General features: G+C 41.1%; 1 protein-coding gene across 1 annotated transcript; it reads right to left on the reverse strand.

The window, feature by feature from the left end:
- Nucleotides 1-27,028, reverse strand: LOC129230117 (mucin-2-like). The gene is made up of 4 exons (XM_054864522.1): nt 26,877-27,028; nt 19,851-20,230; nt 12,784-13,227; nt 1-461 (listed from the first exon to the last, which is right to left on the reverse strand). The coding sequence occupies exons 1-4, from the start codon at nt 27,026-27,028 to the stop codon at nt 1-3; spliced, it is 1,437 nt and encodes a 478-aa protein (XP_054720497.1).

Below are 27,028 nucleotides of genomic sequence, written 5' to 3' on the forward strand. Positions count from 1 at the left end.
TCACCGGATCGATCGAAGGAATCCCCCGTGAGGCGGGCCGGTAGGTGGCAGCCCGCTGTCGCGGACGCCTGCTGGGGGGCGGGGGCGAGGCAGCGAATTGGCCGGCGCCTGGTACCGCTGGACCGGGCGCACCGCTCGCCGGGGCGGCAAGCAGGGCGGCGGTGGCAATACGGGGCGGCGCCGCCGCTTCGCTGCCACGTCCCCATCACCCGCCGCAGCAGGACGACTCGCGGCAGGTGGGGGGATGACGTCCGATGGCGGTGCAGGGTCCGGGGCGGCGAAATCCGGCACTGGCACGGCAAAGTCCAGGTTGACGGCATCCATGCCGATGTCCTCCTGTGGCTCTGAGGAGAAGGAAGAGGAAAGCCGCCGTCCGCGGCGAGCCGTCCGAGGGATGGCGGAGGAGGACGAAGCTGGGAGGATGTCCATGGTCGGCGATGAAGCGGCATCCACGACGTCATCTGCGGAAGAGAAAGGAAATCGTCAGAATTCAGTTCCCACGGCAACCGAGTTGTCGAGGGTGCCAGGGGGGGGGGAGGATTGTGGCGTTCACTGGTGTTATTTATTTTAAATTACAGTGAAGCACCGTTTGTACTTTTTTTGAAGAGACTGTATGAAAAAGCGTACTAACTAAAAAACGTATAATAGGTATAGGTTAAAGTGTAATGTAAGGAAATTGCTGGGACCAAATTTAAAAACGTATAATTGATAAAACGCATAAACGGTGCTTCACTGTATTTAATTATATTCTGTCTATTTTATTTCATTCATTTATTTTGTATGTGTAAATGTTTGTATGTAACTGGCGTAGCATGGAACTTTTAATAAAATAATAATAGTTAAAAATAAATGAATTTAAATATATAAATAAAATAAAAAAGCGGAGCTAAAAAATAAAGGAAAAGAGGGTTGAGGATTTTTTTTTGGGGGGGGGGGGGGTTCGTTTTAGTTCTACCCCAGCAAACCTTTTCCTTTTATTTTATGAAAGGAAATTTTCTATCGATAATCCTGATATTGCTCCTTTTTGTTGCAGATATACAGGAGAATACCTTTATAACGCCAACCTGAATAACGCAATTCTCTATAAAACGCACAACTTTTCAGAAGTAAACAATGTTTTGAAGTTAAAAAAAAATCCCTCTGTTTTGCTTTGCAAGCATAAAAATTGTAAGGCAAATTAAATTTTGAAACAGTTTTTCATCTTTCCATCTTATTTCCAAGCTTTTAAATTGAAAATGAGTATTCATAGTAAACGGAAAATACCAGATGGCTCTTGAAAATGCAGCTGTTATGCAAACCATGAAGCTAGTAGAAGTGCAAGATTTTGATTGTGAAACATAGTTATTTGTTAATAACTAATTGTAATATTGGTGCTTTAATACTCATTGCAGATAAAACTCATTCTGAAGTGCTTCTGATATAGATATATTTTGAACATTAGTTTCAAAATTCGTGAAATAATCTATATAACGCAAAAACCTGTATAACGCAAAAGATCTGGTCCCAAGGTGTGCGTTATAACGGTCTTCTACTGTATTGATGATTTGTTGTGTATCAACTACCCCAATTTTTCTGAACTCGGCAAAAAAATATCATAACTCCCTTACATTAAAAAAGACTAGTTCTAATTGTAAAATTTTTATTTTTCTTGACATTAAAATTAATAATTGAATCCGACTGTGAAACCACCATTTACGATAAAAGACGCGAGTTTCGTTTCAAAGTTAACTGTCTGCAAAGTTTTTCTTCTTGCCTCAGTAAAATAATTTTTTTCGGCATCATAATTTCACAAGCCATCAGAATCGAAAGAATTTGCAACACCATTGCAGCTTTCAACCATGAAATTTTTCTACTTAAAAATAAATTACTTGAAAACAATTTTCCAAACAGTCTCATCAACAACATTTTCGCTGATATAGCCTTTGAATCAGGGCCCGATTAAGTAAAAGTAAAGCCCAAGGCCCACAATAATTTGGAGGCCCCTGAAGGCTATTATTTTTAAAATGTGTGTATTTTTCGGTTAGTTGTAATGCTCCGCATAATTTTTAAGTAATTTGGGGCCCCTTAGGAAGAGGAGGCCCCAGGCCCAGTAGGCCTGTGCGGTAATCAGGTCCTGCCTTTGATCAACACTTTGCCTCACTGCAAACCGTTTAACCGCTTCTAATGTAATGACTTTTCTTTAGCAAACCACAACACATGGACTTTAGTTAATGACGCTTTAAGGAATTATTTTTCCGATCGACTTTGCTCGTTTTATGGAACTGGTTTTTATGGATAAATATCTTTTTATTTGAATGGATCTACGTTTTATCGACTGGAATGAACACTGACTTACGGGACACGGTACTGAGCTCTCACCTGGAATATTAGGTAATACCTTTTGAATTTCTGCTGGTGGTACGGTGGACGACTATTATTGATAGCCCTTGGCTTCTAATAGTCGAGACGAAACCCCAGGGTATAGTTTTAGGAGGTCCTAGTTTCAGGAATTCTGTGTTCATTAATCGCATACGGTGCGTTTAGCCCTATGTATTCCTGAATGCCAGCTTTTTCGGAACTAGACATCCTCGCTTTTGTTTTCAGCTTAAAATTTTGGGTCTGTTGCCCTTAGGATGAAGGTTCCACTGCTGAGGAGTTCTGGCTTCAACAACTTATGCCTTATTATTAGTTTTAGTATTCTTATTTGTTTAATTTTGTAAATCTCTTATGTATATCCCCCTATATATATATATAATCTTTCTGCAGGATGTAGAAAGCATGGGCCGATCCAAGGAGGGGGCCATGGTGAATAGTGAAAATACCCCTTTTTGAGCAAAAATGCAAAAAATTTCCCTTATAATACATACAAACCACGTTTTAAAAAATAACTTGTAAAAGTTTCCAGGAGAGGGTCCACTACCTCTCATTTTCTCCAACATCAATCAAGATTGGCCTAAATTTTGTTTTGAGTGCTTGAGTTTGCAAATGTTTCCGGGAGAGAACTCCTCCCTCCCTCCCTAACATCATTGAAAGTCTTCAAGAATTACGTTTCTGGAGATTCAATTTCAAAAATTGCTTTTTATCACTGAAGTTTTAAGAATTTAATTTCTAAAATTTATTGAGAGAAAGCCTTCGAATTCCCTCTTTTTACGTCCCACAAATATTACCTAAATCAGAGTTCTGAGTACTTCAGCTTTGAAGGGGGAGGGGGACCCGAACCCCTCTCCACTCTCTGTTCATTAAAGATGGTCTAAAGTTGCGCTTTTAAGACTCCAGTTTCGGAATTTCGCCTAAAGAGAGCCCCTCCCCCCTCTTGACATTGCCAAAGACAGTCTAAAGATTTTTGACCTTCTCTTTTTAGAGTTTGCAGAGGAGAAATCTCGAACCAATCTTAGCTTCAAAAATGGCTTACAATTAAGTTTTCCGATTTTTTGTTCTGGGGCCCTTGAGTAGCTCCCCCCCCCCTCTTAGATTTATTGTTTTAAGACCTCAGTATCGTAGGAATTTGCGGATTTACCCTCTTTGCAAGAGCAACGTTTTTTCGCTAACTCATGCTGCCGCTATTTTTTCCGGTTTCCTTTCTCTCTCTCTCCCCCCCCTATTTCCATTCTAGCGAGTGTTAGATTGAAAGTCATTGGAATTTAGAGATTCTTCAAGTCTTAGAATATTTAACCAGAAACATGCAAAAAATGCAGGAACAGATACCCATCGGTGTTTCAAACAAGCTTGAAATTTTTTCTCCGATTCTTTCCAGAATTCCCATTTTCATTGAAATCTTCAAAATCCCCGACAGTTCCAGTTTTACCTGGTATGAAGACGCCCTTTGATGTGGCGTGAATATTTCATCCCGTCAGCAATCACTCTCAATCGGTGATTCAAATTCAACTCTAAAAGACAATTTAAATACAAATACAAAAGTGACGACCAGCATCAGGCTCTGGGCTCAGCTTAAAGAGCGATTAATTTTAAGAGCGCGCCTAATTTTCATTGATGCGTGTAAAGTTTGCGAAAAAAAAAACACAAATGGGAAAAAAACGAAAGGATGATCGAAAAGAGCAAGTGAAAAATGGAGACAAAAGGCGATCAATTCAAAAAATTAGCGAGAATAGCGAGCAACTCCGCGGTATGTAATGCAGTGAGTTGGAAATAACAGAGCTACCTAAAAAAAGTCAAACGGCGCGAGTCTAAAAGCCACTCCTCCAAAAGCACGTTGCAAACAAAACAAGCCCATGGCGGAAAATCGAGACAATGTTGATTTAAATTCGTGGTTATAGAAAGGTCCAGTTATTAAAGCATATTTTTCAAACACTCAATTTTTTTAGTAAAAACTGAAGGGTCTTTCAATGAACTGAAAGGATTTCTTTCTGTCCCGACCTCCGTCTCGGAAATTTTGTCCAAAACGGAAATCCGTCCTGAGACGGAAGGTCTTGCACCCATGATTTGGGCGCAGGCAATAATTTACAGACTGCAGAATCCAGCTGGTGCACAATACTCTAGGTACTTCACTCTCGTCTAAGTCTAACAACAGCATGCATGCTGAAAAATAAGTAAAAGTCGAATGAATCTAAAGTAAAATTTACTTGCAATTTATTTTGAGAACCAAGAAAATAAAGGTTTTGTTTTACTAGTACGTGCACTGAAAATATTCATATAATTGTTAGTCCAGAAGTGACCGCTATAATTTAGTTTTTAAGTATGAAGTCAGGAAATGGTAAACGTACTTTGAAGTAAATGGCATAAAACTTCAAGTAGTTTTAAATAAAAAGTCGTTAAAAGCATGTAAACATTTAAACAAAGTAGAAATTATGAAAAAATAGATGAAACAATCTATTGACAATATAGCTTGAAAAATTAAAAAGGGACAAAATCACAATGACGAGCCAAACACGAAATTTAAAGTGAGAGACCAATCTCCTGGAGAAACGGGAACAACTTGGGATGGAGCGAGTCCCCTAGCAACTCCTTCAAAGATGGATTAATTATCATTAAAATATTCAAAACTTATTTCATTAAGATTTGGGCAGTTACTTAAAGTATGTAACACTGTCTGATATTACATTACATGTGTTCTCATAGATTAAATATACCTCTGAAGTGAGTGAACCTTGAGTGATGTAACGAAATAGACATCTTTTTTCTACTGTTGTCGCAAATTAAAATGCCTCAGCCTCACAGCATATGATTTTAATTAACAATCCATGTGTCTTGCTACGTCTCTCAAAGTAATTCCATGTTCCTCTTGATTAATTAGACGAAGATTCCCAACAACTCATAATAGACACATCTGGACAAAACTTTCGCCCTAGACTGTAACCCCCAGGGCCAGAAGGAGCGACTCCTCTAAAACTTCCTCCAGTTAGATCTATTTTCGTACTAAAAATGTATTGAACTTGTGACTCACTTCTTAAATCATATGCTCCAATCCCTTCGATCCATCCCCTCAGAAAATGCCGTCTCCTGTCAGTTAAAATTCTATCATTATGTCTTTGAATTTATGTGCTCCCGTCCAGTGTCGAATAATGCGCTCTATGGACTAAGAAGTATTTCTTATTCTAGTTACAGATAAGTCTTCAAGCAATGATTTTTCCGGGTTTAGCGTTCCCATAGGTTGAAAATCTCCTTCAACTTTTGTACATCCTTATCCTTTAAACTCGCGGTATTCTTCCCATGGTTCTTCCTTGTAGATGAAGTGGTCAAAGTTTTCTCTGATATCACTCACAGCATTCCGAGCCTCAGTCTCACAACTGATACGGAAGGAAAACTTTGAAGAGAGAATTTAAAGAGAAGCCTTATCAAGCTTATTCAATTCTTCGTCAGCGTCACCAGAATTGTACTTCATGAACCTAAGAGTGTCTGCTGCATTGCGAAGGAGGTTCAGTCGTTATGAAAGCAGTTGATTATATTGGTATGCCGGATAAACTTCTTCAGCGGTTCTGAATGCCCCGATTAGAAATTCTGTATTCATTTTTGAGATTCAAGCAAATTTATTTTCCCGGTCCGCAATAAGGCGTCTTAGAAACAATCTTTGTAAAACCTCAGATAATTCTTCCTTTCTTGGAGGATGGGCTTTAAGCAAGTCACTACCAACTCTTGCAAACAATGGAAGAAATTTCTAGTCACCAATGATAGCAGGTAAGTCTGAGTTCGCTAGGGACTTCACCGCAAGCAACTAAGACACTAAGCTCTGTCAACGCAGACTCTGGACGCTTTGCGACATGTCACGAGTGACTTATGCCAGCACTCTGAACTCACCCTTGCTGTAAATAGGAAATCTGTATCTGGTCTTAAATTGGCACTGTTTGCACAAGTATAGGGTGGCTGGTCACTAATTTTATCTGCGACAGTTGCAAGGCTCGATAAAGCAGCAGTACCTAGTTGTACTGGACACACAAATGAGCGTGGACGAACGGCAGAAATTATGGCATGACCAGTAGTAATAGTTTTTCTCTCATTTTCCTTTTACTTTTTGATTTTTTATGATGAATGATTTCTTAGACCAGAAGCTTAAGTCTATCAGGTATTAGGTCGACTGCAACATGAATTTCGCAACTGATGGGAACTGAGCACAATTATAGCTACGAGCTTTCACATCACGGCGAATTATTGCAGCTGCAGTTTTGATTATTCTTTTCTTCTACTTCATTTAACTTCTGATTTTTATGCCAGGAGTCCGATAAAATACAAGAAGCTTTTCCCATAAAGCAATTTGCGCTTCAAATGAATCTCAGAATATGGTTCAATATCCGAGCTTAGACTGCAAAACAATTCCGTTAAATCTTTTAATCTGTACAGACATTCATCATTGTCTTCCACATATTGGCATAAATTTTCAAATCCAATCAGTTGATCCTCCTTTTGTAGTGGTTTCTCCTGGTTTTGTAGAACCGTTTGACCTGGAATTTGAAGTAACAGTACCTAGGATATCTTCCATCTGGATGAATAAGATCGTGGGGGCGTTTATAGTCTCAGAAGCACTTCTTTACCCCAAGCACACTGTTTCTTTTTAGCAAAATCTCTAAGTCATCAATCAGCTCCTTCTCTGCTAAACCCCATTGTTGTCGATATAGGTTCCTGCATTTAGAGGGATCAGTGCACTTGAGACTACAAAGAAAACAAAGTTTTAAACTCAAATTCAGAACATGCTTGTTTTGTAGGGGATTCTTCTTCAGAAACTGATGATTATTTGGGATTTCTCGTGTAATTTTTACGACTTTCTCCATGCACTTGAATGACCGCATTTATCTTTCACTCCATCCATTCGAATTTCACTACATTCCTTGATTCATTTAATCCCCTTTTTAGCCAAGGTTCTGGTTCGAGTCCAGAAACTCGAGATTTCCCAAGGAAAATGTAAGATACTTCTGCATATTGTTAGGGATGCGAGAAATTTTCTTCTATTTAATCTTACCAATGCCACTCTTCAGCAGATAACCGTCATAATTTTTTAAATTATGCATGATAATGTTTTTTTTTATTTTATAATTTAAATTACAGGAATTATGTGCGGCGCTTCTATAATTTCCAGTCAAGTGATCATGATCACGAACTTTGTCCGATTTCAATAGTTCTTGGCATATGTGGCAAATTTCAGCCTGCTGAAATTCATGTTCTTCGTGAACTTCTATTTTCATAGGTATTGGGTTTTTTAAAATGTTTTCAATGTAGCGCTCCTCATTTAGCATATTATCTATGAATTTATCGATTGCATTTTTCCCTCTATATACAGTCGGGAGTTAACCTATCCTTAAACCAAATAAACAATCTGATAAACCTGAGAGCTATAGACCTATAGCTCTCACTAGTTGCCTATGTAAAGTCATGGAACGGATGGTAAACGCCAGACTGATGCACATTCTGGAGTCACACCATCTCATATCCTCATATCAAAGTGGGTTTAGGCGTGGCAGATGCACAATAGACAATCTAATGCTTCTCGAAACATCAGTAAGAGAAGCATTTCTTAAACGAAAAAATCTTGTGAGCGTATTTTTCGATATTGAAAATGCATACGACCGTACCTGGAGGTATGGGATCCTCAAAACCCTTCATGACTATGGGTTGCGAGGTAATTTACCCATCTTTCTCTCCAATTTTCTGAAACATCGTTCTTTTCGTGTACGCGTCAAGTCTGTTCTGTCGGATACCTTCATTCAAGAAGGAGTACCCCAGGGGAGTGTACTAAGCGTAACTCTATTCATTATAGCAATCAATAGCTTAATTGACGAATTGCCCCCCGCCATAAAAGGCCCCCCGTGTCCGTTTACCTTGTCGTGGTGGGGGGGCTTGCGGTGTGGTGAGTTCGGGGCGAGCTCTTGGGAGGAGTCGTGAACCCCCAGTTGCTCAAACAGAATATCGGCGGGAGGGGATTTTTCTCCCTTCCTTCCCTCATCACACTTACCAAATGCGGACGAAAACCCCTAAGCCAAGGCGTGTCAACCGTGCCGATGGCTGCGTGGTACCGGGGGTAGTCGGTGCCTCAAACGGGAGACTTCAGGGATAGCAGGCGAACCCTGTCGTACGCAGCCTTACCTCTGTGTGGGGGGCTACACAGGGGTTAGACCCCATATTTTCCCCCTAGTTCTCTGGTTCGTTTATGGATGAAAACTCAAAGAACTGGTGTAAAAGCCTTACCCCTGTGCAGGGGGGCTACACAGGGGCTAGACCCCAGTTTTTCCCCTCAGTTCCCAGGTTAATCCATGGATGAAAACATAAAAAATACCTCTCCCCCTTGTGGGGAGCGTCAGAATGAATCGTATACCTCCGCAAAATTTTTCGTTATCAAAAGAAATGAAAACCTTACATTTACTGCTGTATCTCCTTTTCTAATCAACAAAGCTCTTGTAAATCTAATCGGCGAATTTAAATCAGTAAAAAAAACACGAACAGGCGAACTTTTGGTAGAAATAAAAGATAATAAACAAATTCAACTCATACTAGCTATTAAACAATTAGGTCCTTATCTTTGCACTGTTACAGCAATTTTCTGAAACATCGTTCTTTTCGTGTACGCGTCAAGTCTGTTCTGTCGGATACCTTCATTCAAGAAGGAGTACCGCAGGGAAGTGTACTAAGCGTAACTCTATTCATTATAGCAATCAATAGCTTGATTGTCCAATTGCCTCCCGCTGTAAAAGGTACCATGTTCGTGGATGATTTTCAAATTTCTTTCTCATCAACGAGCATGAGTATCGTTGAAAGACAACTTCAAATTGCAATCAATAAAGTAACCCAATGGGCGGAAGAAAATGGCTTCACTTTCTCTGCTCAAAAAACATTCTGTATCCACTTCTGCCGAAAAAGAGGCCTTCACCCTGACCCAAATCTCCTCCTCAATAATCAACCAATAGCTGTAAAAGAACAAGGAAAATTCCTTGGTCTCACACTTGACAATAAACTAAAATTTATACCGCATATACAAGAGTTAAAAAAGAAATGTTCATTAAAATTAAATATCCTTAAAGTCTTAGCGAACACTTCTTGGGGTGCTAATACTGAGTCTCTGCTAAGAATATACAGGGCTTTGATACGCTCAAAACTTGATTACGGATGTCAAATTTATGGTTCCGCTGCTAAAACCTATCTGAAAGGTCTGGATCCAATACATAATCAAGCACTACGCATCTGCACAGGAGCCTTTCGAACTTCGCCTATCAACAGTCTTCATATCCTTGCACACGAACAATCTCTAAACAATAGACGCCTCAAACTTTCTTTAAATTTTTACTTCAAAATAAAACCTTGCACTAATCACCCACTACATCTCCATATTTTTAACCCATGTAATGCTGCTTTATTTCTAAACCGGCCTTCGATGACCCCAACATTTGGGATCCGAATGCGTCGGGTACTCTCAGACCTGCAGCTACCAGATTTTAAAACCGTCAACACAATAAACCTAATTGAACCATGGTGCGAAGTCATACCTTCTATAATTAATGATTTATCAGAATTCCCAAAACAAACTACTGCAGACACAGTTTATCAACAAGTCTTTAATGAGATCAAAAGCAAGTATTCTGGTTACAAACACATTTTTACTGACGGATCAAAAGCAAACAATCACGTCGGCTTTTCAACAATAATTAATGATCAAGTTACGGCAGAAAAACTAAACACATCTTGCTCGGTATTTACTGCAGAAATAAAAGCTATTTTTTCATCGCTACAATCAATAACCCAATCCGCCTACAAAAAGTGGGTGATATTCACTGACTCCAAGAGTTCAGTGGAAGCCATCACTCACTGCAATAATAATAGCCATCCTATAGTCATCCAGTCATATCTTTTATACAAAAACCTTATGTAAAATAATTTTGAAATTACCTTTTGTTGGGTCCCTGGTCATGTGGGTATTGCAGGCAATGAGGCAGCCGATTCAGCTGCCAGAGCTGCAAGTATCCTGGTCGATAATAGTGTCCCTTTCGATGATATCAAAAATGCCATCGTTGTAAGCCTCAACACGTATTGGCAGGGGTCGTGGAATTCAGAAATCGAAAATAAATTACATTCAATCCAGCCCTCCACTAGAGGTTTCAGATCATTAAATATCACCAGGAGAGAACAAGTCTTATTAGCTCGACTTCGCATTGGACATACCAGATTCACCCACAAATATCTCTTATGTCATGAACCAGTTCCAACATGCATTACATGTGATGTAAATCAGACAGTGTTGCACATTTTATGCAACTGCCCAAATTTTAATCGAATTCGTTATAAATATTTTAATAATTTTAACCCATCTTTGAAGGAGTTGCTGGGGGATCCACCCCATCGCAATTTGTACTCCTTCCTCCAGGAGATTGGATTCTCCTTTTTAATTTAGTGTTTGTCTGGTCATTATGTGATTTCGTCCTTCCTTTGTTTTTCAAGATATTTTTTCGCCCATTTTGTCTTTATTTTCAAATTGTTTAAATGTTTTTATCGAATGCACTTTTTTAATATTGACACTTGAAGTTTTATGCTTTCCCCTTCAAAATATGCTTCTATTTACTATATTCTTTAATAAAAAATAAATAGCACATAATAAAATATCGTTTGGCGCAGTATAGCCCTCAAGGGCTCTTGCGCCATAAAAATCAAACCAACCAACCAACCAACCGCCATAAAAGGTGCCATGTTCGTGGATAATTTTCAAATTTCTTTCTCATCAACAAGCATGCGTATCATTGAAAGACAACTTCAAATTGCAATCAATAAAGTAACCCAATGGGCAGAAGAAAATGGGTTCACTTTCTCTGCTCAAAAAACATTCTGTATCCAGACCTGCAGCTATCGGATTTCAAAACCGTTAACACAATAAAACTAATTGAACCATGGTGCGAAGTCATACCTTCTATAATCAATGATTTCTCAAAATCCCCAAAACAAACTACCGCTAATACAGTTTATCAACAAGTCTTTCATAGATCAAAAGCAAGTATTCTGGTTATAAACACATTTTCACTGACGGATCAAAAGCAAACGATCACGTCGGGTTTTCCAGAATAATTAATGATCAAGTTACGGCAGAAAAATTAAACATATCTTGCTCTGTATTTACTGCAGAAATAAAAGCTATATTTTCATCTCTAGAATCAATAGCCCAATCTGTTCATAGAAAGTGGGTGATATTCACTGACTCAAAGAGTTCAGTGGAAGCCATCACTCATTGCAATAATAACAGCCATCCTATAGTCATCCAGTCATATCTTTTATACAAAAACCTTATGCAAAATAATTTTCGTATTCTTTTTTGTGGGAGCCCTGGTCATGTAGGCATTGCAGGCAATGAGGCAGCCGACTCAGCTGCCAGAGCTGCAAGTATCCTGGTCGATAATAGTGTCCCTTTCGATAACATCAAAAACGCCGTCGTTGTAAGCCTCAACACGTATTGGCAGTGGACGTGGAATTCAGAAATCCAAAATAAATTGCATTCGATCCAGCCCTCCACTAGAGGTTTTAAATCATTAAATATCACCAGGAGAGAACAAGTCTTATTAGCTCGACTTCGCATTGGACATACCAGATTCACCCACAAATATCTCTTATGTCATGAACCAGTTCCAACATGCATTACCTGTGATGTAAATCAGACAGTGTTGCACATTTTATGCAACTGCCCAAATTTTAATCTAAGTCTCTATAAATATTTTAATAATTTTAACCCATCTTTGAAGGAGTTGCTGGGGGAGCCACCTCATCGCAATTTGTACTCCTTCCTCCAGGAGATTGGATTCTCCTTTTTAATTTAGTGTTTGTCTGGTCATTATGTGATTTCGTCCTTCCTTTGTTTTTCAAGATATTTTTTCGCCCATTTTGTCTTTATCTTCAAATTGTTTAAATGTTTTTATCGGTTGCACTTTTTAATATTGGCACTTGAAGTTTTATGCTTTCTCCTTCAAAATATGCTTTTATTTACCTTATTCTTTAATGAAAAATAAATAGCATATAATAAAATATCGTTTGGCGCAGTATAGCCCTCAAGGGCTCTTGCGCCAAAAAAATCAAATCAATCAATCAATAAGCAATTAATTATATGATAAGTGATAACTTAAGAGATCGTCCCGATTTGTCGATTACATACTGCGACATTCATCCCGTGCTCCTACGCGTACGTGTCCCGAATGCACATTTTCCCTACATATTAAAAATATTTACCTCCCAAACTTCCTTGGTATCAATAACAAACATTTTTTAACTCAAAAATTTTTGATGAACAGAAAGAAAAATTTACCTCAATTTGTGTGCTGAAGTTCTGCGGTGGATAGTCTGCAGACGTCTGGAGAGTCCTTCCCTTGGCTTAGTTCCTCCTGGCCCGCTTACGCAGGGAGTCTGCGGGGGCCAGGTAGCGCTCCGGCGCTCGCCTCTGCCGCTTGCCAACGACGATCAGTCCAGGGTCAGCAACAAGCGCCCATTGGCGCCGCCTGGCCGGTCGAGGCTGCGGCAGTTGAGCACCACCAGGGGCTGCCTGCAGGGCTGCTGGGGCAGGAGGAGGAGTGACCGATGGTCCGGAGGTGGTGGTGGTTGTTGGTCCGGAGGTGATGGTCGTTGTTGGTCCGGAGGTGGTGGTTGTTGTTGGTCCGGTGGTGATGTTGGCAGTTGATGGTCCAGTGGTGGTGTTGTCGCTTGTTGGTCCAGAGGTCGTGGTGGTGATTGGTCCGGAGGTGGAGGATGTCGAACCGGCGCTGGTGGAGGATGGTCCGGCCGCCGAAGGAGAGTTGGGTGGTGTGGTAGCATCTAAATCTGCATCTGCATCAATGTTTTGATCTGGGGGAGAGGCTGTGGGTGGATAGATATTTACCTGTACAGGTGAATTGGGGGACACAGGGGGGCTGGGGGGATCGGTGGCGGGATCTGCGTCCTCCGCGGAATCTTCGGTGTCGTCAGCAGCCACGTTGAAGAACTGTGATTGGCGCCGGGAGGTGGGTGAGGTGGGTGGTGTTGATTATTGCCGGCTGTTCCCCGGCACTTGCAGGAGGTTGGCCGGCGAAATTCTGGTCTGAGTCCAATCAGCATCTGTTGGTGAGAGGGAAAGAAAGATGTTGCTCAGGAAAACATTTGAAGAATTTTGGGGAGCAAACGTTCAACCAACTCAACAATTTTAGGCACTGTTTTGAATACGCAGGCCAGACACTGTGTGACCGAACGTGATCTAGTTGCTGGCATGGCGCCGCATTTTCCTGCATGTAATCCGTGGGTTAGCTGTTAAAAAAGTAAAATGAATGAGGTGCGGATCACAGGCTGCCACGGATCATGTGTGGGTTTTTTTCTCGACACCGAGGCATTGAACCTCGACATTTGAGGCAGGATTCGCAATGAGAGATAGTTACCAGTCTTCTTTACTAATAATAAAAACTGAAAGTCTCTCCTTCCAGATCTCCGTCTGTCTGTCGGATCTCTGACGCGGATGGCGTTCAGGCGATTCTCATGAAATATGCCAGAGTTAGTTTGTAGCATGGGGGTGTGCACCTCGAAGCGATTTTTTGAAAATTCGATGTGGTTCTTTTTCTATTCCAATTTTAAGACCCCCCGTGTCCGTTTACCTTGTGGTGGGGGGGGGGGGGCTTGCGGTGTGGTGAGTTCGGGGCGAGCTCTTGGGAGGAGTCATGAACCCCCAGTTGCTCAAAAAGAATATCGGCGGGAGGGAATTTTTCTCCCTTCCTTCCCTCATCACACTTACCAAATACGGACGAAAACCCCTAAGCCAAGTCGTGTCAACCGTGCCGATGGCTGCGTGGTACCGGGGGTAGTCGGTGCATCAAACGGGAGACTTCAGGGATAGCAGGCGAACCCTGTCGTACGCAGCCTTACCTCTGTGTGGGGGGCTACACAGGGGCTAGACCCCATCTTTTCCCCCTAGTTCTCTGGTTCGTTTATGGATGAAAACTCAAAGAACACTTCTCCCCCTTGTGGGGAGCGTCAGAAAGACTCGTTCAGCTCTGCAAAATTTTTTATAATCAAAAGAAATGAAAACCTAACATTCACTGCTGTCTCCCCATTCTTAATTAACAAAGCTTTAATAAATCTCATCGGTGAGTTCCAATCGGTTAAAAAATTACGTACAGGTGAATTATTATCCGAAATAAAGCATCCTAAACAAGTTCAACCTATTCTTGCAATCAAACAACTAGGCCCATACCTTTGTACAGTTTCAGCACACTTAACATTAAACTTTTCTCGGGGAATCACTTCGGAGCTAGACCTTCTATTTACATCAGAGAAGGAAATTCTAGAGGAAATGCAAGATCAACACGTATGTGGAGTGAAGAGGATAACTATCAAACGCAACGGCGAAATGCAGAATACGAAGCACATCATTCTGACTTTTAGTACACCTATCCTCCCTTCACGTGTCAAAGCTGGTTATCTCTCTTGTCCAGTGAGACCTTACATCCCAAATCCACTACGATGTTTTAATTGCCAGCGTTTTGGACATTCCAAGCTGTCATGCCGTGGTACAGGAACCTGTGCCAGATGTGCTGAGCCCGGCCACGACAGCAATGAATGCTCAAAGGAATTTAAATGCGTCAACTGCAAAGGAGACCACCTCTCATACTCTAGAAAGTGCCCTAAATGGCTAAACGAAAAGGAAATACAGGTCATCAAAACCATTCAAAAAATATCATATCCAGACGCGAGAAAAATTGTCCAATCTCGTACACCTACAACTGGACTTTCATATTCTGCTGCTGTAAAAAAAGTATTCAACTCCATAAGCACACAAACTGAACCTTCAGTAAACAAAGTAACCAGCAATAAAATACCGAACTCACCTAATGCTATAACTGTAAACACAACCAAATCAAATAAAAAAAAAATAATAGCCCCAAATCTTCTTTTCAGAAAACTAATCAAAATCAACAACAAATAAAAAAAACAGATAATGTATCTGTTATTGTTAATCAAAACAAACCATCCAGTCAGAACTCGAAAAAACTAATTGAAAAAAAGAAACTTTTACAAACGCGCACAAAAATCGGGGAAGCCTCTAAACAGAGGCCCCCAAAATTTTATAACTTTAGAAAGGAGGACTTTTTGCTTTCTAGCAAGAAAGTAAAATTGACCAAATCACAAATAGAAACACTCCAACAACCTCCTCCCCAGGAGGAGGACGAGGATGTTGACTTCGAAGATCTTCCGCCATCCGACGATGATGGGTGGACGGACCATCTTCCCTCATGAGCTGCTCCCTCTCTTTCCGGCCGTTTCTCCTTCCTTTTTTCTCCATGGCCCTGAGCATTCTCTCTTGGAATTGTCAGAGTTACTCGCATAATGTCACAGACAACAAAGATCTTGTCAAATACCACCAACCGGCCATATTTTGTCTGCAAGAAACATTTCTGTCCCCTGCTGATAGACCGAGGTTGAAAGGTTTTGACATGTACCGCAAGGACTGCCTGTCAGGTGACCTTCGTTGTGGAGGAGTGGCATTGCTAATCACTAATGATTATGCATCCAGCCAGCTCAATATCAACACATCCCTGCAAGCAGTAGCTGCGCGCGTTCACCTTCACTCGCTGTTTACAATCTGTTCTGTATATAATCCACCTTCTTACTATTTGACAGGCGTGGAATTGCAAACACTTGTTGATCAACTTCCTCCCCCATTTGTCCTCTTGGGGGATTTTAATGGCCATAATCCTCTCTGGGGAAGCCCAGCCTCCAACAGCAGAGGTTTAATTATTGAAAACTTGATTGAAGACAATGATCTATGTGTGCTTAACGACGGTGAAAATACCTATTTCCACCTTCCTACGCAAACCTACCATGCCATCGATCTTGCAATATCCTCACCTTCCTTTCTGCCACTTTGGGATTTCCAGGTGCAGGGTGGTCTCTACACCAGTGGCCACTTTCCAATCAAAATAACTTATACTGGACGCTGCAGCTATCAGCAGCATCAGCAAGGCCGTCTTCGCATTGATCGAGCTGATTGGACAGCATTTACCCAGTTACCAGAAATTAAATCAGAAGACGTGACTGATATTGATATCGATGTAGCGGTAAAGCGAGTAACCGACATCATCTTAAACGCAGCTAACGCTGCTATACCAAAATCCACTAAAGGCAGGATCAAGTTTCCTAAGCCTTGGTGGAACCTTGATTGTCAGGAGGCTCATAAGAAACAAAAAAAGGCATGGAGCACGTTTCGTCGTTATCCAACCACACAAAATCTCGTGGCACTTAAACGAGCTCGTGCTGAAGCTCGAAGGATTCGACGGAAGAGCCAGCGGGACTCGTGGCAGACCTATGTCAGCACAATCACGACGTCCACCCCATCAAAGACCGTATGGGGTAAAATAAAAAAAATCGTTGGCAGCTACAATACATCTTGTGCACCCATTCTGGAGAATAATGGTCGTATTTTATCCGATTACAAGGAGGTGGCTGACTGCATGGGGTCTTATCTGGCAGAAGTCTCCAGTGCAAATAACTATTGCTCAAAATTTTTAACCATCAAATCACGCAAAGAACAAAAAGTTCTAGATTTTAATTCAAACATTTTTAATCAATACAACACAAAATTCACCCTTCATGAACTAAATACTGCCTTACAAAAATCAAGAAACTCATCAACTGGTCCAGATCAAATTCACAATAGCATGTTAAAAAATCTAAGCAGGTCTTCGTTAGAAAATATTCTGCAGCTTTTTAACATAATTTATTCTGAACATAGATTCCCAAAATCCTGGAGGCAAGCAATAGTTATCCCTATCCTTAAACCAAACAAACAATCTGATAAACCTGAGAGCTATAGACCTATAGCTCTCACTAGTTGCCTATGTAAAGTCATGGAACGGATGGTAAACGCCAGACTGATGCACATTCTGGAGTCAGACCATCTCATATCCTCATATCAAAGTGGGTTTAGGCGTGGCAGATGCACAATAGACAATCTAATGCTTCTCGAAACATCAGTAAGAGAAGCATTTCTTAAACGAACACATCTCGTGAGCGTATTTTTCGATATTGAAAAAGCATACGACCGTACCTGGAGGTATGGGATCCTCAAAACCCTTCATGAGTATGGGTTGCGAGGTAATTTACCCATCTTTCTCTCCAATTTTCTGAAACATCGTTCTTTTCGTGTAGGCGTCAAGTCTGTTCTGTCGGATACCTTCATTCAAGAAGAAGGAGTACCCCAGGGGATTGTACTAAGCGTAACTCTATTCATTATAGCAATCAATAGCTTAATTGACGAATTGCCCCCCGCCGTAAAATGTACCATGTTCGTGGATGATTTTCAAATTTCTTTCTCATCAACGAGCATGAGTATCATTGAAAGACAACTTCAAATTGCAATCAATAAAGTAACCCAATGGGCGGAAGAAAATGGCTTCACCTATCTGAAAAGTCTGGATCCAATACATAATCAGGCTTTGCGCATGTGCACTGGAGCGTTTCGAACTTCGCCTATCAATAGTCTTCATATCCTTGCACACGAACAATCTCTAAACAATAGACGCCTCAAACTTTCTTTAAATTTTTACTTCAAAACAAAACCCTGCACCAATCACCCACTACATCTCCATATTTTTAATCCATCTAATGTTGCTTCATTTCTACACCGGCCTTCGATGACCCCAACATTTGGGATCCGAATGCGTCGGGTACTCTCAGACCTGCAGCTATCGGATTTCAAAACCGTTAACACAATAAAACTAATTGAACCATGGTGCGAAGTCATACCTTCTATAATCAATGATTTCTCAAAATTCCCAAAACAAACTACCGCTAATACAGTTTATCAACAAGTCTTTCATGAGATCAAAAGCAAGTATTCTGGTTATAAACACATTTTCACTGACGGATCAAAAGCAAACGATCACGTCGGCTTTTCCACAATAATTAATGATCAAGTTACGGCAGAAAAATTAAACATATCTTGCTCTGTATTTACTGCAGAAATAAGAGCTATATTTTCATCTCTAGAATCAATAGCCCAATCTGTTCATAGAAAGTGGGTGATATTCACTGACTCAGAGTTCAGTGGAAACCATCACTCATTGCAATATTAACAGCCATCCTATAGTCATCCAGTCATATCTTTTATACGAAAACCTTATGCAAAATAATTTTCGTATTCTTTTTTGTGGGAGCCCTGGTCATGTAGGCATTGCAGGCAATGAGGCAGCCGACTCAGCTGCCAGAGCTGCAAGTATCCTGGTCGATAATAGTGCCCCTTTCGATGACATCAAAAACGCCGTCGTTGTAAGCCTCAACACATATTGGCAGGGGACGTGGAATTCAGAAATCCAAAATAAATTGCATTCGATCCAGCCCTCCACTAGAGGTTTTAAATCATTAAATATCACCAGGAGAGAACAAGTCTTATTAGCTCGACTTCGCATTGGACATACCAGATTCACCCACAAATATCTCTTATGTCATGAACCAGCTCCAACATGCATTACATGTGATGTAAATCAGTGTTGCACATTCTATGCAACTGCCCAAATTTTAATCTAATTCGTTATAAATATTTTAATAATTTTAACCCATCTTTGAAGGAGTTGCTGGGGGAGCCGCCCCATCGCAATTTGTACTCCTTCCTCCAGGAGATTGGATTCTCCTTTTTAATTTAGTGTTTGTCTCGAACTTATGTGATTCCGTCCTTCCTTTGTTTTTCAAGATATTGTTTTGCCCATTTTGTCTTTATCTTCAAATTGTTTAAATGTTTTTATCGGTTGCATTTTTTAACACTAGCACTTGAAGTTTTATGCTTTCTTCTTCAAAATATGCTTTTATTTACCTTATTCTTTAATGAAAAATAAATAGCATATAATAAAATATCGTTTGGCGCAGTATAGCCCTCAAGGGCTCTTGCGCCATAAAAATCAAACCAACCAACCAACCAAAACGAATTTACTATTGCTGAAAAAAAAATATGTGTACTGGATTAGGAGATAAATACTAATTTGCATTGTAAATCAAAAGTAAAACAAAAATAAAACAAATTTATTATTGTTGAAAAAAAAAATATGTTGACTGGATTAGCAGATCAATACTAATTTGCATTGTAAATTAAAAGTTAAACTAAAGGAAGTGTAATATTTCAGTTACATAAAATCAGTTGTTCAATGGATTAAGCAATTAATTATATGATAAGTGATAACGTAAGAGATCGTCCCGATTTGTCGATTACATACTGCGACATTACATCCCGTGTTCCTACGCGTACGTGTCCCGAATGTACATTTTCCCTACATATTAAAAATATTCACCTCCTAAACTTCCTTGGTATCAATAACAAACATTTTTTAACTCAAAAATTTTTGATGAACAGAAAGAAAAATTTACCTCAATTTGTTTGCTGAAGTTCTGCGGTGGATAGTCTGCAGACGTCTGGAGAGTCCTTCCCTTGGCTTAGTTCCTCCTGGCCCGCTTACGCAGGGAGTCTGCAGGGACCTGGTAGCGCTCCGGCGCTCGCCTCTGCCGCTTGCCAACGACGATCAGTCCAGGGTCAGCAACAAGCGCCCACTGGCGCCGCCTGGCCGGTCGAGGCTGCGGCAGTTGAGCACCACCAGGGGCTGCCTGCAGGGCTGCTGGGGCAGGAGGAGGAGTGGCCGATGGTCCGGAGGTGCTGGTGGTTGGTGGTCCGGAGGTGATGGTCGTTGTTGGTCCGGAGGTGGTGGTTGTTGTTGGTCCGGTGGTGATGTTGGCAGTTGATGGTCCAGTGGTGGTGTTGTCGCTTGTTGGTCCAGAGGTCGTGGTGGTGGTTGGTCCGGAGGTGGAGGATGTCGAACGGCGCTGGTGGAGGATCGTCCGGCTGCAGAAGGAGAGTTGGGTGGTGTGGTAGCATCTAAATCTGTGTTGGCATCTAAATCTGCATCTGCATTAATGTTTTGATCTGGGGGAGAGGCTGTGGGTGGATAGATATTTACCTGTACAGGTGAATTGGGGGACACAGGGGGGCTGGGGGGATCGGTGGCGGGATCTGCGTCCTCCGCGGAATCTTCGGTGTCGTCAGCAGCCACGTTGAAGAACTGTGATTGGCGCCGGGAGGTGGGTGAGGTGGGTGGTGTTGATGATTGCCGGCTGTTCCCCGGCACTTGCAGGAGGTTGACCGGCGAAATTCTGGTCTGTGTCCAATCAGCATCTGTTGGTGAGAGGGAAAGAAAGATGTTGCTCAGGAAAACATTCGAAGAGTTTTGGGGAGCATACGTTCAACCAACTCAACAATTTTAGGCACTGTTTTGAATACGCAGGCCAGACACTGTGTGACCGAACGTGATCTAGTGTCTGGCATGGCGCTGCATTTTCCTGCATATAGTCCGTGGGTTAGCTGTTAAAAAAGTAAAATGAATGAGGTGCGGATCACAGGCTGCCACGGATCATGTGTGGTTTTTTTTCTCGACACCGAGGCATTGAACCTCGACATTTGAGGCAGGATTCGCAATGAGAGATAGTTACCAGTCTTCTTTACTAATAATAAAAACTGAAAGTCTCTCCGTCCGGATCTCCGTCTGTCTGTCGGATCTCTGTGACGCGGATGGCGTTCGGGCGATTCTCATGAAATATGCCAGAGTTAGTTTGTAGCATGGGGGTGTGCACCTCGAAGCGATTTTTTGAAAATTCGATGTGGTTCTTTTTCTATTCCAATTTTAAGAACATTTTCCCGAGAAAAATGATCATAAGATGGGCTAGTAAATTACGAAATTATCGTAACGTGGAACCGTAACATGGGCACGAGCCAATTGGCGTGAAAACTCACCATACATTATTTGTAAATATACAGGCGAACCAAAAGACCTTTTTATTTTCTATTACGGGCAAAGCCGTGCGGGTGGCACTAGTGCATAATATAGATAAACGCCCAAATTGAAACCTCTTTTATTAAACCTTAAAACCACCACCTTTTATTCTGGGGAAAAGTGGTGTGGAAATGATAAAAAGAAAAAAAATGGTTTGCAGGCGTCTGGCCATAAGCTCCTACAGAAAGAAGGCGTTCATCAGAAAAGGTGTATAGAACTAGTTTCTCAAAAATTATTAGATGTCACTAACTCGATCCCTGTCCGAGGCAAGAGAATACGGCCGCTACACGCGTTATCAATCCTCCTAGGGGAATTTCTTTGAAAACATCTCAATAGAGAATAGCTATCGGCGGCGTGCGGCGCGGTATGGGGGTGTAAATAATAAGTGACCCTGAGAACTTTTTCTCATGAAAAGTGTTTTTCGAAAGAATTAGGAATTTCGGCAAGTGCGGCCTGAAGGACACAGCCGAAAGCGCTCGTGTTTCCGCAAATGCATGTGTTCATAGTTCTCTTTGATGACTGCCGATGCTTTATCTCACTCAGACCACACGGGAAGTCTCCTGAGAAAATCACTTCTCGTAAGGAAAGGCTATTTTCGTATATTTGGACCTGATTGGAAAAAATGTTAACTGATGGGAATCCCCCCCCCCCCCTCGCTTTGAACAAAAAAGGAAAAAATGGTCGTTTCCAAAAGGAGGCAGGCTATAGGGGGGGGGGGGGATCCTGCGCTATGCAAATTTTGTTGTTTTTATACCTCATCTGGGGATGGGGAGGTGATGTTTTTGAAACGCAAGTGTGGTAAAGTGGAGTGTATTGCACTACTGCACAACCTTCTTCAAATTTAAGCGGGAAAAATTTCAATAGTTTCTGTTTTATTTATTAATATTAAAGAAACTGAAATAGTACTATAAGTGACAAACATGTACACGCAAAGTATTACAAAAAAATTATCACAGAATGTTTCAAAGCAAACAATTCTTTTGGGGTGATGTAAGACACTCTAAGCGTTAAATCATCGATACCAGCAGGCGATAGAAATTTGACTGCTGGTCACGTTTCACGTCTGATTTTATACTCGATGTTTTTCTGTAACTCGGCAACGATCGGTACGTTACCGCAAAATATCGCTTTGTACCTTTCTTTACATTTTATTGTGTCATTTTTAGCAGTGGCTTGTCACTGGAGGATAATTTGTGGTGTCACTCAACCCCCCCCCCCTCCGCCCCTCCCACCTTCATACACAGAAAAATATTTTAAGTAAACTTGAAGTTCATTCAATTTTCAAGCATGTAATCGCCACCTGTACTCTTTGAGAACGAATATTGTCAAATTTAGTTAAAATTTGATAGCTTTTGAATATAAATATTTATGTTTTAGGAAAAATTTAGTTATTTAGGGAAATATTTTTATTTTTCATAAATTCTTAAATCCATTTAGGGTGCCATCCAGGGTGATGCCCCCTCCCCCTTCGTAGTGACCGCTACTGAATCTTATTGTTTGCTTTTCTTTCTTCCTTTTTCTCTCTCTCTCTATCTTTTTTTTTTTTTTTTTTTTTTTTTGAGCCAATGAACGCTGGCCTGGGCTCCTTAATAAAAAGGGCCCCTAAACTGATCAAGTTGCAATCATGTTGTCAAAACATTCAGTATTTTCTAAATTATTTTGAATATTCACTTCAGTTCTTAGGTTACTAATCTAATTTGTTTCATAGGTTTGTTTCTTGAAAAGAAGCTAACTAAACTAATTAATGTCTTCTATTAGAATGAGGGAAAAGAATTTAACATTTTAAAATCATTCAACATTATAAACTAAAAAATGGACTAAAAACGCCTACGATTTTTGTTCTCATACTAAATGTGTAGTTATTGCAACGAATACTGTATTTGCTCATTTTGATAGAAAGGTCATTTTAAACTAAAATGTGCTGTTTGCCATCATTTAATGATCTGGATGCCGTCGGGGCACAATAACGGATTTACTCATCTTGGTTACTCATTTTTTCGGCTCAACTTGTCTAACATAAATATATTTTTTTCATGTTCTATTTTAAATCCCTCTTGGGGCCATCCCATTTGCAACATTTGAGACATAGTAAATCTGCCACTGTCAGTAGAAGACCATGGTCTCCTTGATCTTCGAAAAATGAATAACAAAGCTTCCTTTCGGTGGGGGCCCATAATTGCTGTGTGTGCCCCGAATCCCACATGTCTAAATCGGTTTCTGTTTGACAGCAGTAAAAGAGGAGATAGAGAGAAAAAAAAGGAGGGGGCCATATTTTGTTTTTCTTTTCTTTATTTTTGTCGAAAAGGGAAATTTTCTGAAATATTTTCAACTTTAAGATTTCTCCGGGGCCCCTCAGAATATGTCGGGGCCCCTAGGCAACTGCCTACATTGCCTATTTAGTAATCCGGCACTGGTTTTGACATATACCGAAAGGACTGCTTGTCAGGCGACCGTCGTTGTGGAGGAGTGGCATTGCTAATCTCTACTGATTACGCATCTCGCCAGCTCAATATCAACACATCCCTGCAAGCAGTACTGCACGCGTTCACCTTCACTCGCTGTTCACAGTTTGCTCTATATATATTCCACCTTCTTACGACTTGAGAAGCGTGGAGATGCAGACATTGGTTGATCAACTTCCTCCCCCCATTTGTCATCTTGGGGGATTTTAGTGGCCATAATCCTCTCTGGAAGAGTTCAGACTCTAACAGCAGAGGTCTAATTATTGAAAACTTTATTGAAGACAACGATCTATGTGTTCTTAACGACGGTGAAAATACCCACCTCCCTACGCAAACCTACCATGCCATCGATCTTGCAATGTCCTCACCTTCCTTTCTGCCACTTTGGGATTACCAGGTGCAGGTTGGTCTCTACACCAGTGGCCACTTTCCAATCAAAATAACATATACTGGACGCTGCAGCTTTCAGCAACATCAGCAAGGCCTTCTTCGCATTGATCGAGCTGATTGGGCAGCATTTACCCATTTGGCAGAAATAAAATCGGAAGACTTGACTGACATTGATATTGATGTAGCGGTAAAGCGAGTAACCGACATTATCTTAAATGCAGCGAACGAACCTCTAAAGGCCGGATCAAATATCCTAAGCCATGGTGGAACTCTGCTTGCCAAGAAGTTCAGAAGAAACAAAAAAAAGCATGGAACACATTTCGTCAAAACCCGACCACACAAAATCTTGTGACACTTAAACGAGCTCGTGCTGAAGCTCGGAGGATTCGACGGAACAGCCAGCGGGACTCGTGGCAGGCCTATGTCAGCACAATCACGACTGTGCACCTCACCCCGCCCAAGACTGTATGGGGTAAAATAAAAAAAAAATCGCTGGAACCTATAGCATATCTTGTGCTCCCATTCTGAAGAAAAATGGTCAACTTTTATCTGATCACAAAGAGGTGGCTGACTGCCTGGCGACTCACGTGGCTGAAGTCTCCAGCGCAAATAACTACTGTTCTAAGTTTTTAGCTATCAAATCACATAAAAAACGAAGAGTTCTTGATTTTAATTCAAACATTATTCATCAATACAACACAAAATTTACCTTTCATGAACTAAATATTGCTTTCCAAAAATCAAGAAACACATCACCTGGCTCTGACGAAATACACAATAGCATGTTAAAAAATCTAAGCAGGTCTTCATTAGAAGAAAATATTCTGCAGCTTTTTAATAGAATTTATTCCGAACATAGATTCCCAAAATCCTGGAGTCAAGCAACAGTTATCCCTAACCTTAAACCAAATAAACTATCTGATAAACCTGAGAGCTATAGACCTATAGCTCTCACTAGTTTCCTATGTAAAGTCATGGAACGGATGGTAAACGCCAGACTGATGCACATTCTGGAGTCACACCATCTCATATGCTCATATCAAAGTGGATTTAGGCGTGGCAGATGCACAATAGACAATCTAATGCTTCTCGAAACATCAGTAGGAGAAGCATTTCTTAAACGAAAACATCTTGTGAGCGTATTTTTCGATATTGAAAAAGCATACGACCGTACCTGGAGGTATGGGATCCTCAAAACCCTGCACGAGTATGGGTTGCGAGGTAATTTACCCATCTTTCACTCCATTTTTCTGAAGCATCGTTCTTTTCGTGTACGCGTCAAGTCTGTTCTGTCGGATACCTTCATTCAAGAAGAAGAAGGACCCCCCCGTGTCCGTTTACCTTGTCGTGGTGGGGGGGCTTGCGGTGTGGTGAGTTCGGGGCGAGCTCTTGGGAGGAGTAGTGAACCCCCAGTTGCTCAAACAGAATATCGGCGGGAGGGGATTTTTTTCCCTTCCTTCCCTCATCACACTTACCAAATGCGGACGAAAACCCCTAAGCCAAGGTGTGTCAACCGTGCCTATGGCTGCGTGGTACCGGGGGTAGTCGGTGCCTCAAACGGAAGGCTTCAGGGATAGCAGGCGAACCCTGTCGTATGCAGCCTTACCTCTGTGTAGGGGGGCTACACAGGGGCTAGACCCCACTTTTCCCCCTAGTTCTCTGGTTTTTTTATGGATATAAACACTAAGAACACTTCTCCCCCTTGTGGGGAGCGTCAGACTGTATATTCGAACTTAGCAAAATTCTTTATCATAAAACGAAGCGACCCAAATTTAAATTTTACAAAAATATCTCCCTTTGTCATCAATAAAGCCTTAAGTCATCAGATAGGTGAATTTCAAACTGTTAAAAAATTACGAAATGGCGAACTTTTAGTCGAAATTAAAGATACCCAACAAGTTTCAAAAATAATGTCAATAAAACAAATTGGATCATACCTAGTCACTGTCTCAGAACATTCAACCCTAAATTTTTCACGCGGCATAATTTCTGAACCTGATCTTCTCTATACCTCAGAAAGTGAAATATTACAGGAAATGCAAGACCAACACGTGAGTGGAGTTAAGAGGATCTCCATCAAACGTAACGGCGAGATGGTAAACACGAAACACATTATTTTAACATTCAGTACACCCATCCTCCCGCATCGTGTTAAAGCCGGCTATCTCTCTTGTCCAGTTCGCCCCTATATTCCAAATCCGCTCCGGTGTTTCAAATGCCAGCGATTTGGACATTCAAAGCTTTCGTGCCGTGGTACTGAAACCTGTGCCAGGTGTGCAGAGCCCGGTCACGATAGCAATAACTGCTCTAAAACATACAAATGCGTTAACTGTAAAGGGGATCACCCTTCATATTCCAGATCTTGCTCAAAATGGCTATCAGAAAAAGAAATCCAGGTTATTAAAACAACCCAAAAAATTTCTTATCCAGAAGCAAGAAAACTAGTCGACTCTCGCACACCCACAGTAGGAATTTCCTACTCTGCAGCAGTAAAAAAGATCTTAAAATCAGCAAGCACTCAGACAGAAACACAAACTGTTAATAATAACACTTCGCTAAACTCCACAACACAGACAAATAAACAAACCTCTTCCTCTAGCAGTAAAACCAATGTAAGTAAAACACAAACCAAAAAATCCACCAATGCAAATATAAATAACACTGCTGTTGAACCATCTAAGAAAACAGTCGAAAAAAAGAAAATTCTCGCACGCGCAAAACTTGGGGTATCCTCCAAACAGAGACCCCCAAAACATTACAATTTTAAAAAGGAGGACTTCTTGCTTACCAGCAAGAAGGTTAAACTAACAAAATCTCCTCCTCTTCCCTCTGACGAAGAAGTAGAGGACATTGAGTTTGAGGAAACTCCCCCAACCGATGATGAAGGTTGGGTGGAGGATCTTCCTGCCTCTTGATGTGCTTCTCTCTCTTTGGCCGTTTTTCTTTCTCTTTCTTCTGCAT

Source organism: Uloborus diversus, chromosome 9, assembly GCF_026930045.1.
Source record: "Uloborus diversus isolate 005 chromosome 9, Udiv.v.3.1, whole genome shotgun sequence".
Taxonomy (NCBI): domain Eukaryota; kingdom Metazoa; phylum Arthropoda; class Arachnida; order Araneae; family Uloboridae; genus Uloborus; species Uloborus diversus.

Coding starts and splice junctions, on each gene's coding strand:
- LOC129230117 (XM_054864522.1), bottom strand. CDS start 27,028: ATGCAGAAGAAAGAGAAAGAAAAACGGCCAAAGAGAGAGAAGCACATC. Junction 20,231..26,876: donor AGGGAAGAGGAGGAGATTTT/GTTAGTTTAACC, acceptor CTCCTTCTGCAG/CCGGACGATCCTCCACCAGC. Junction 13,228..19,850: donor GGTCCCTGCAGACTCCCTGC/GTAAGCGGGCCA, acceptor CCTCTCCCCCAG/ATCAAAACATTGATGCAGAT.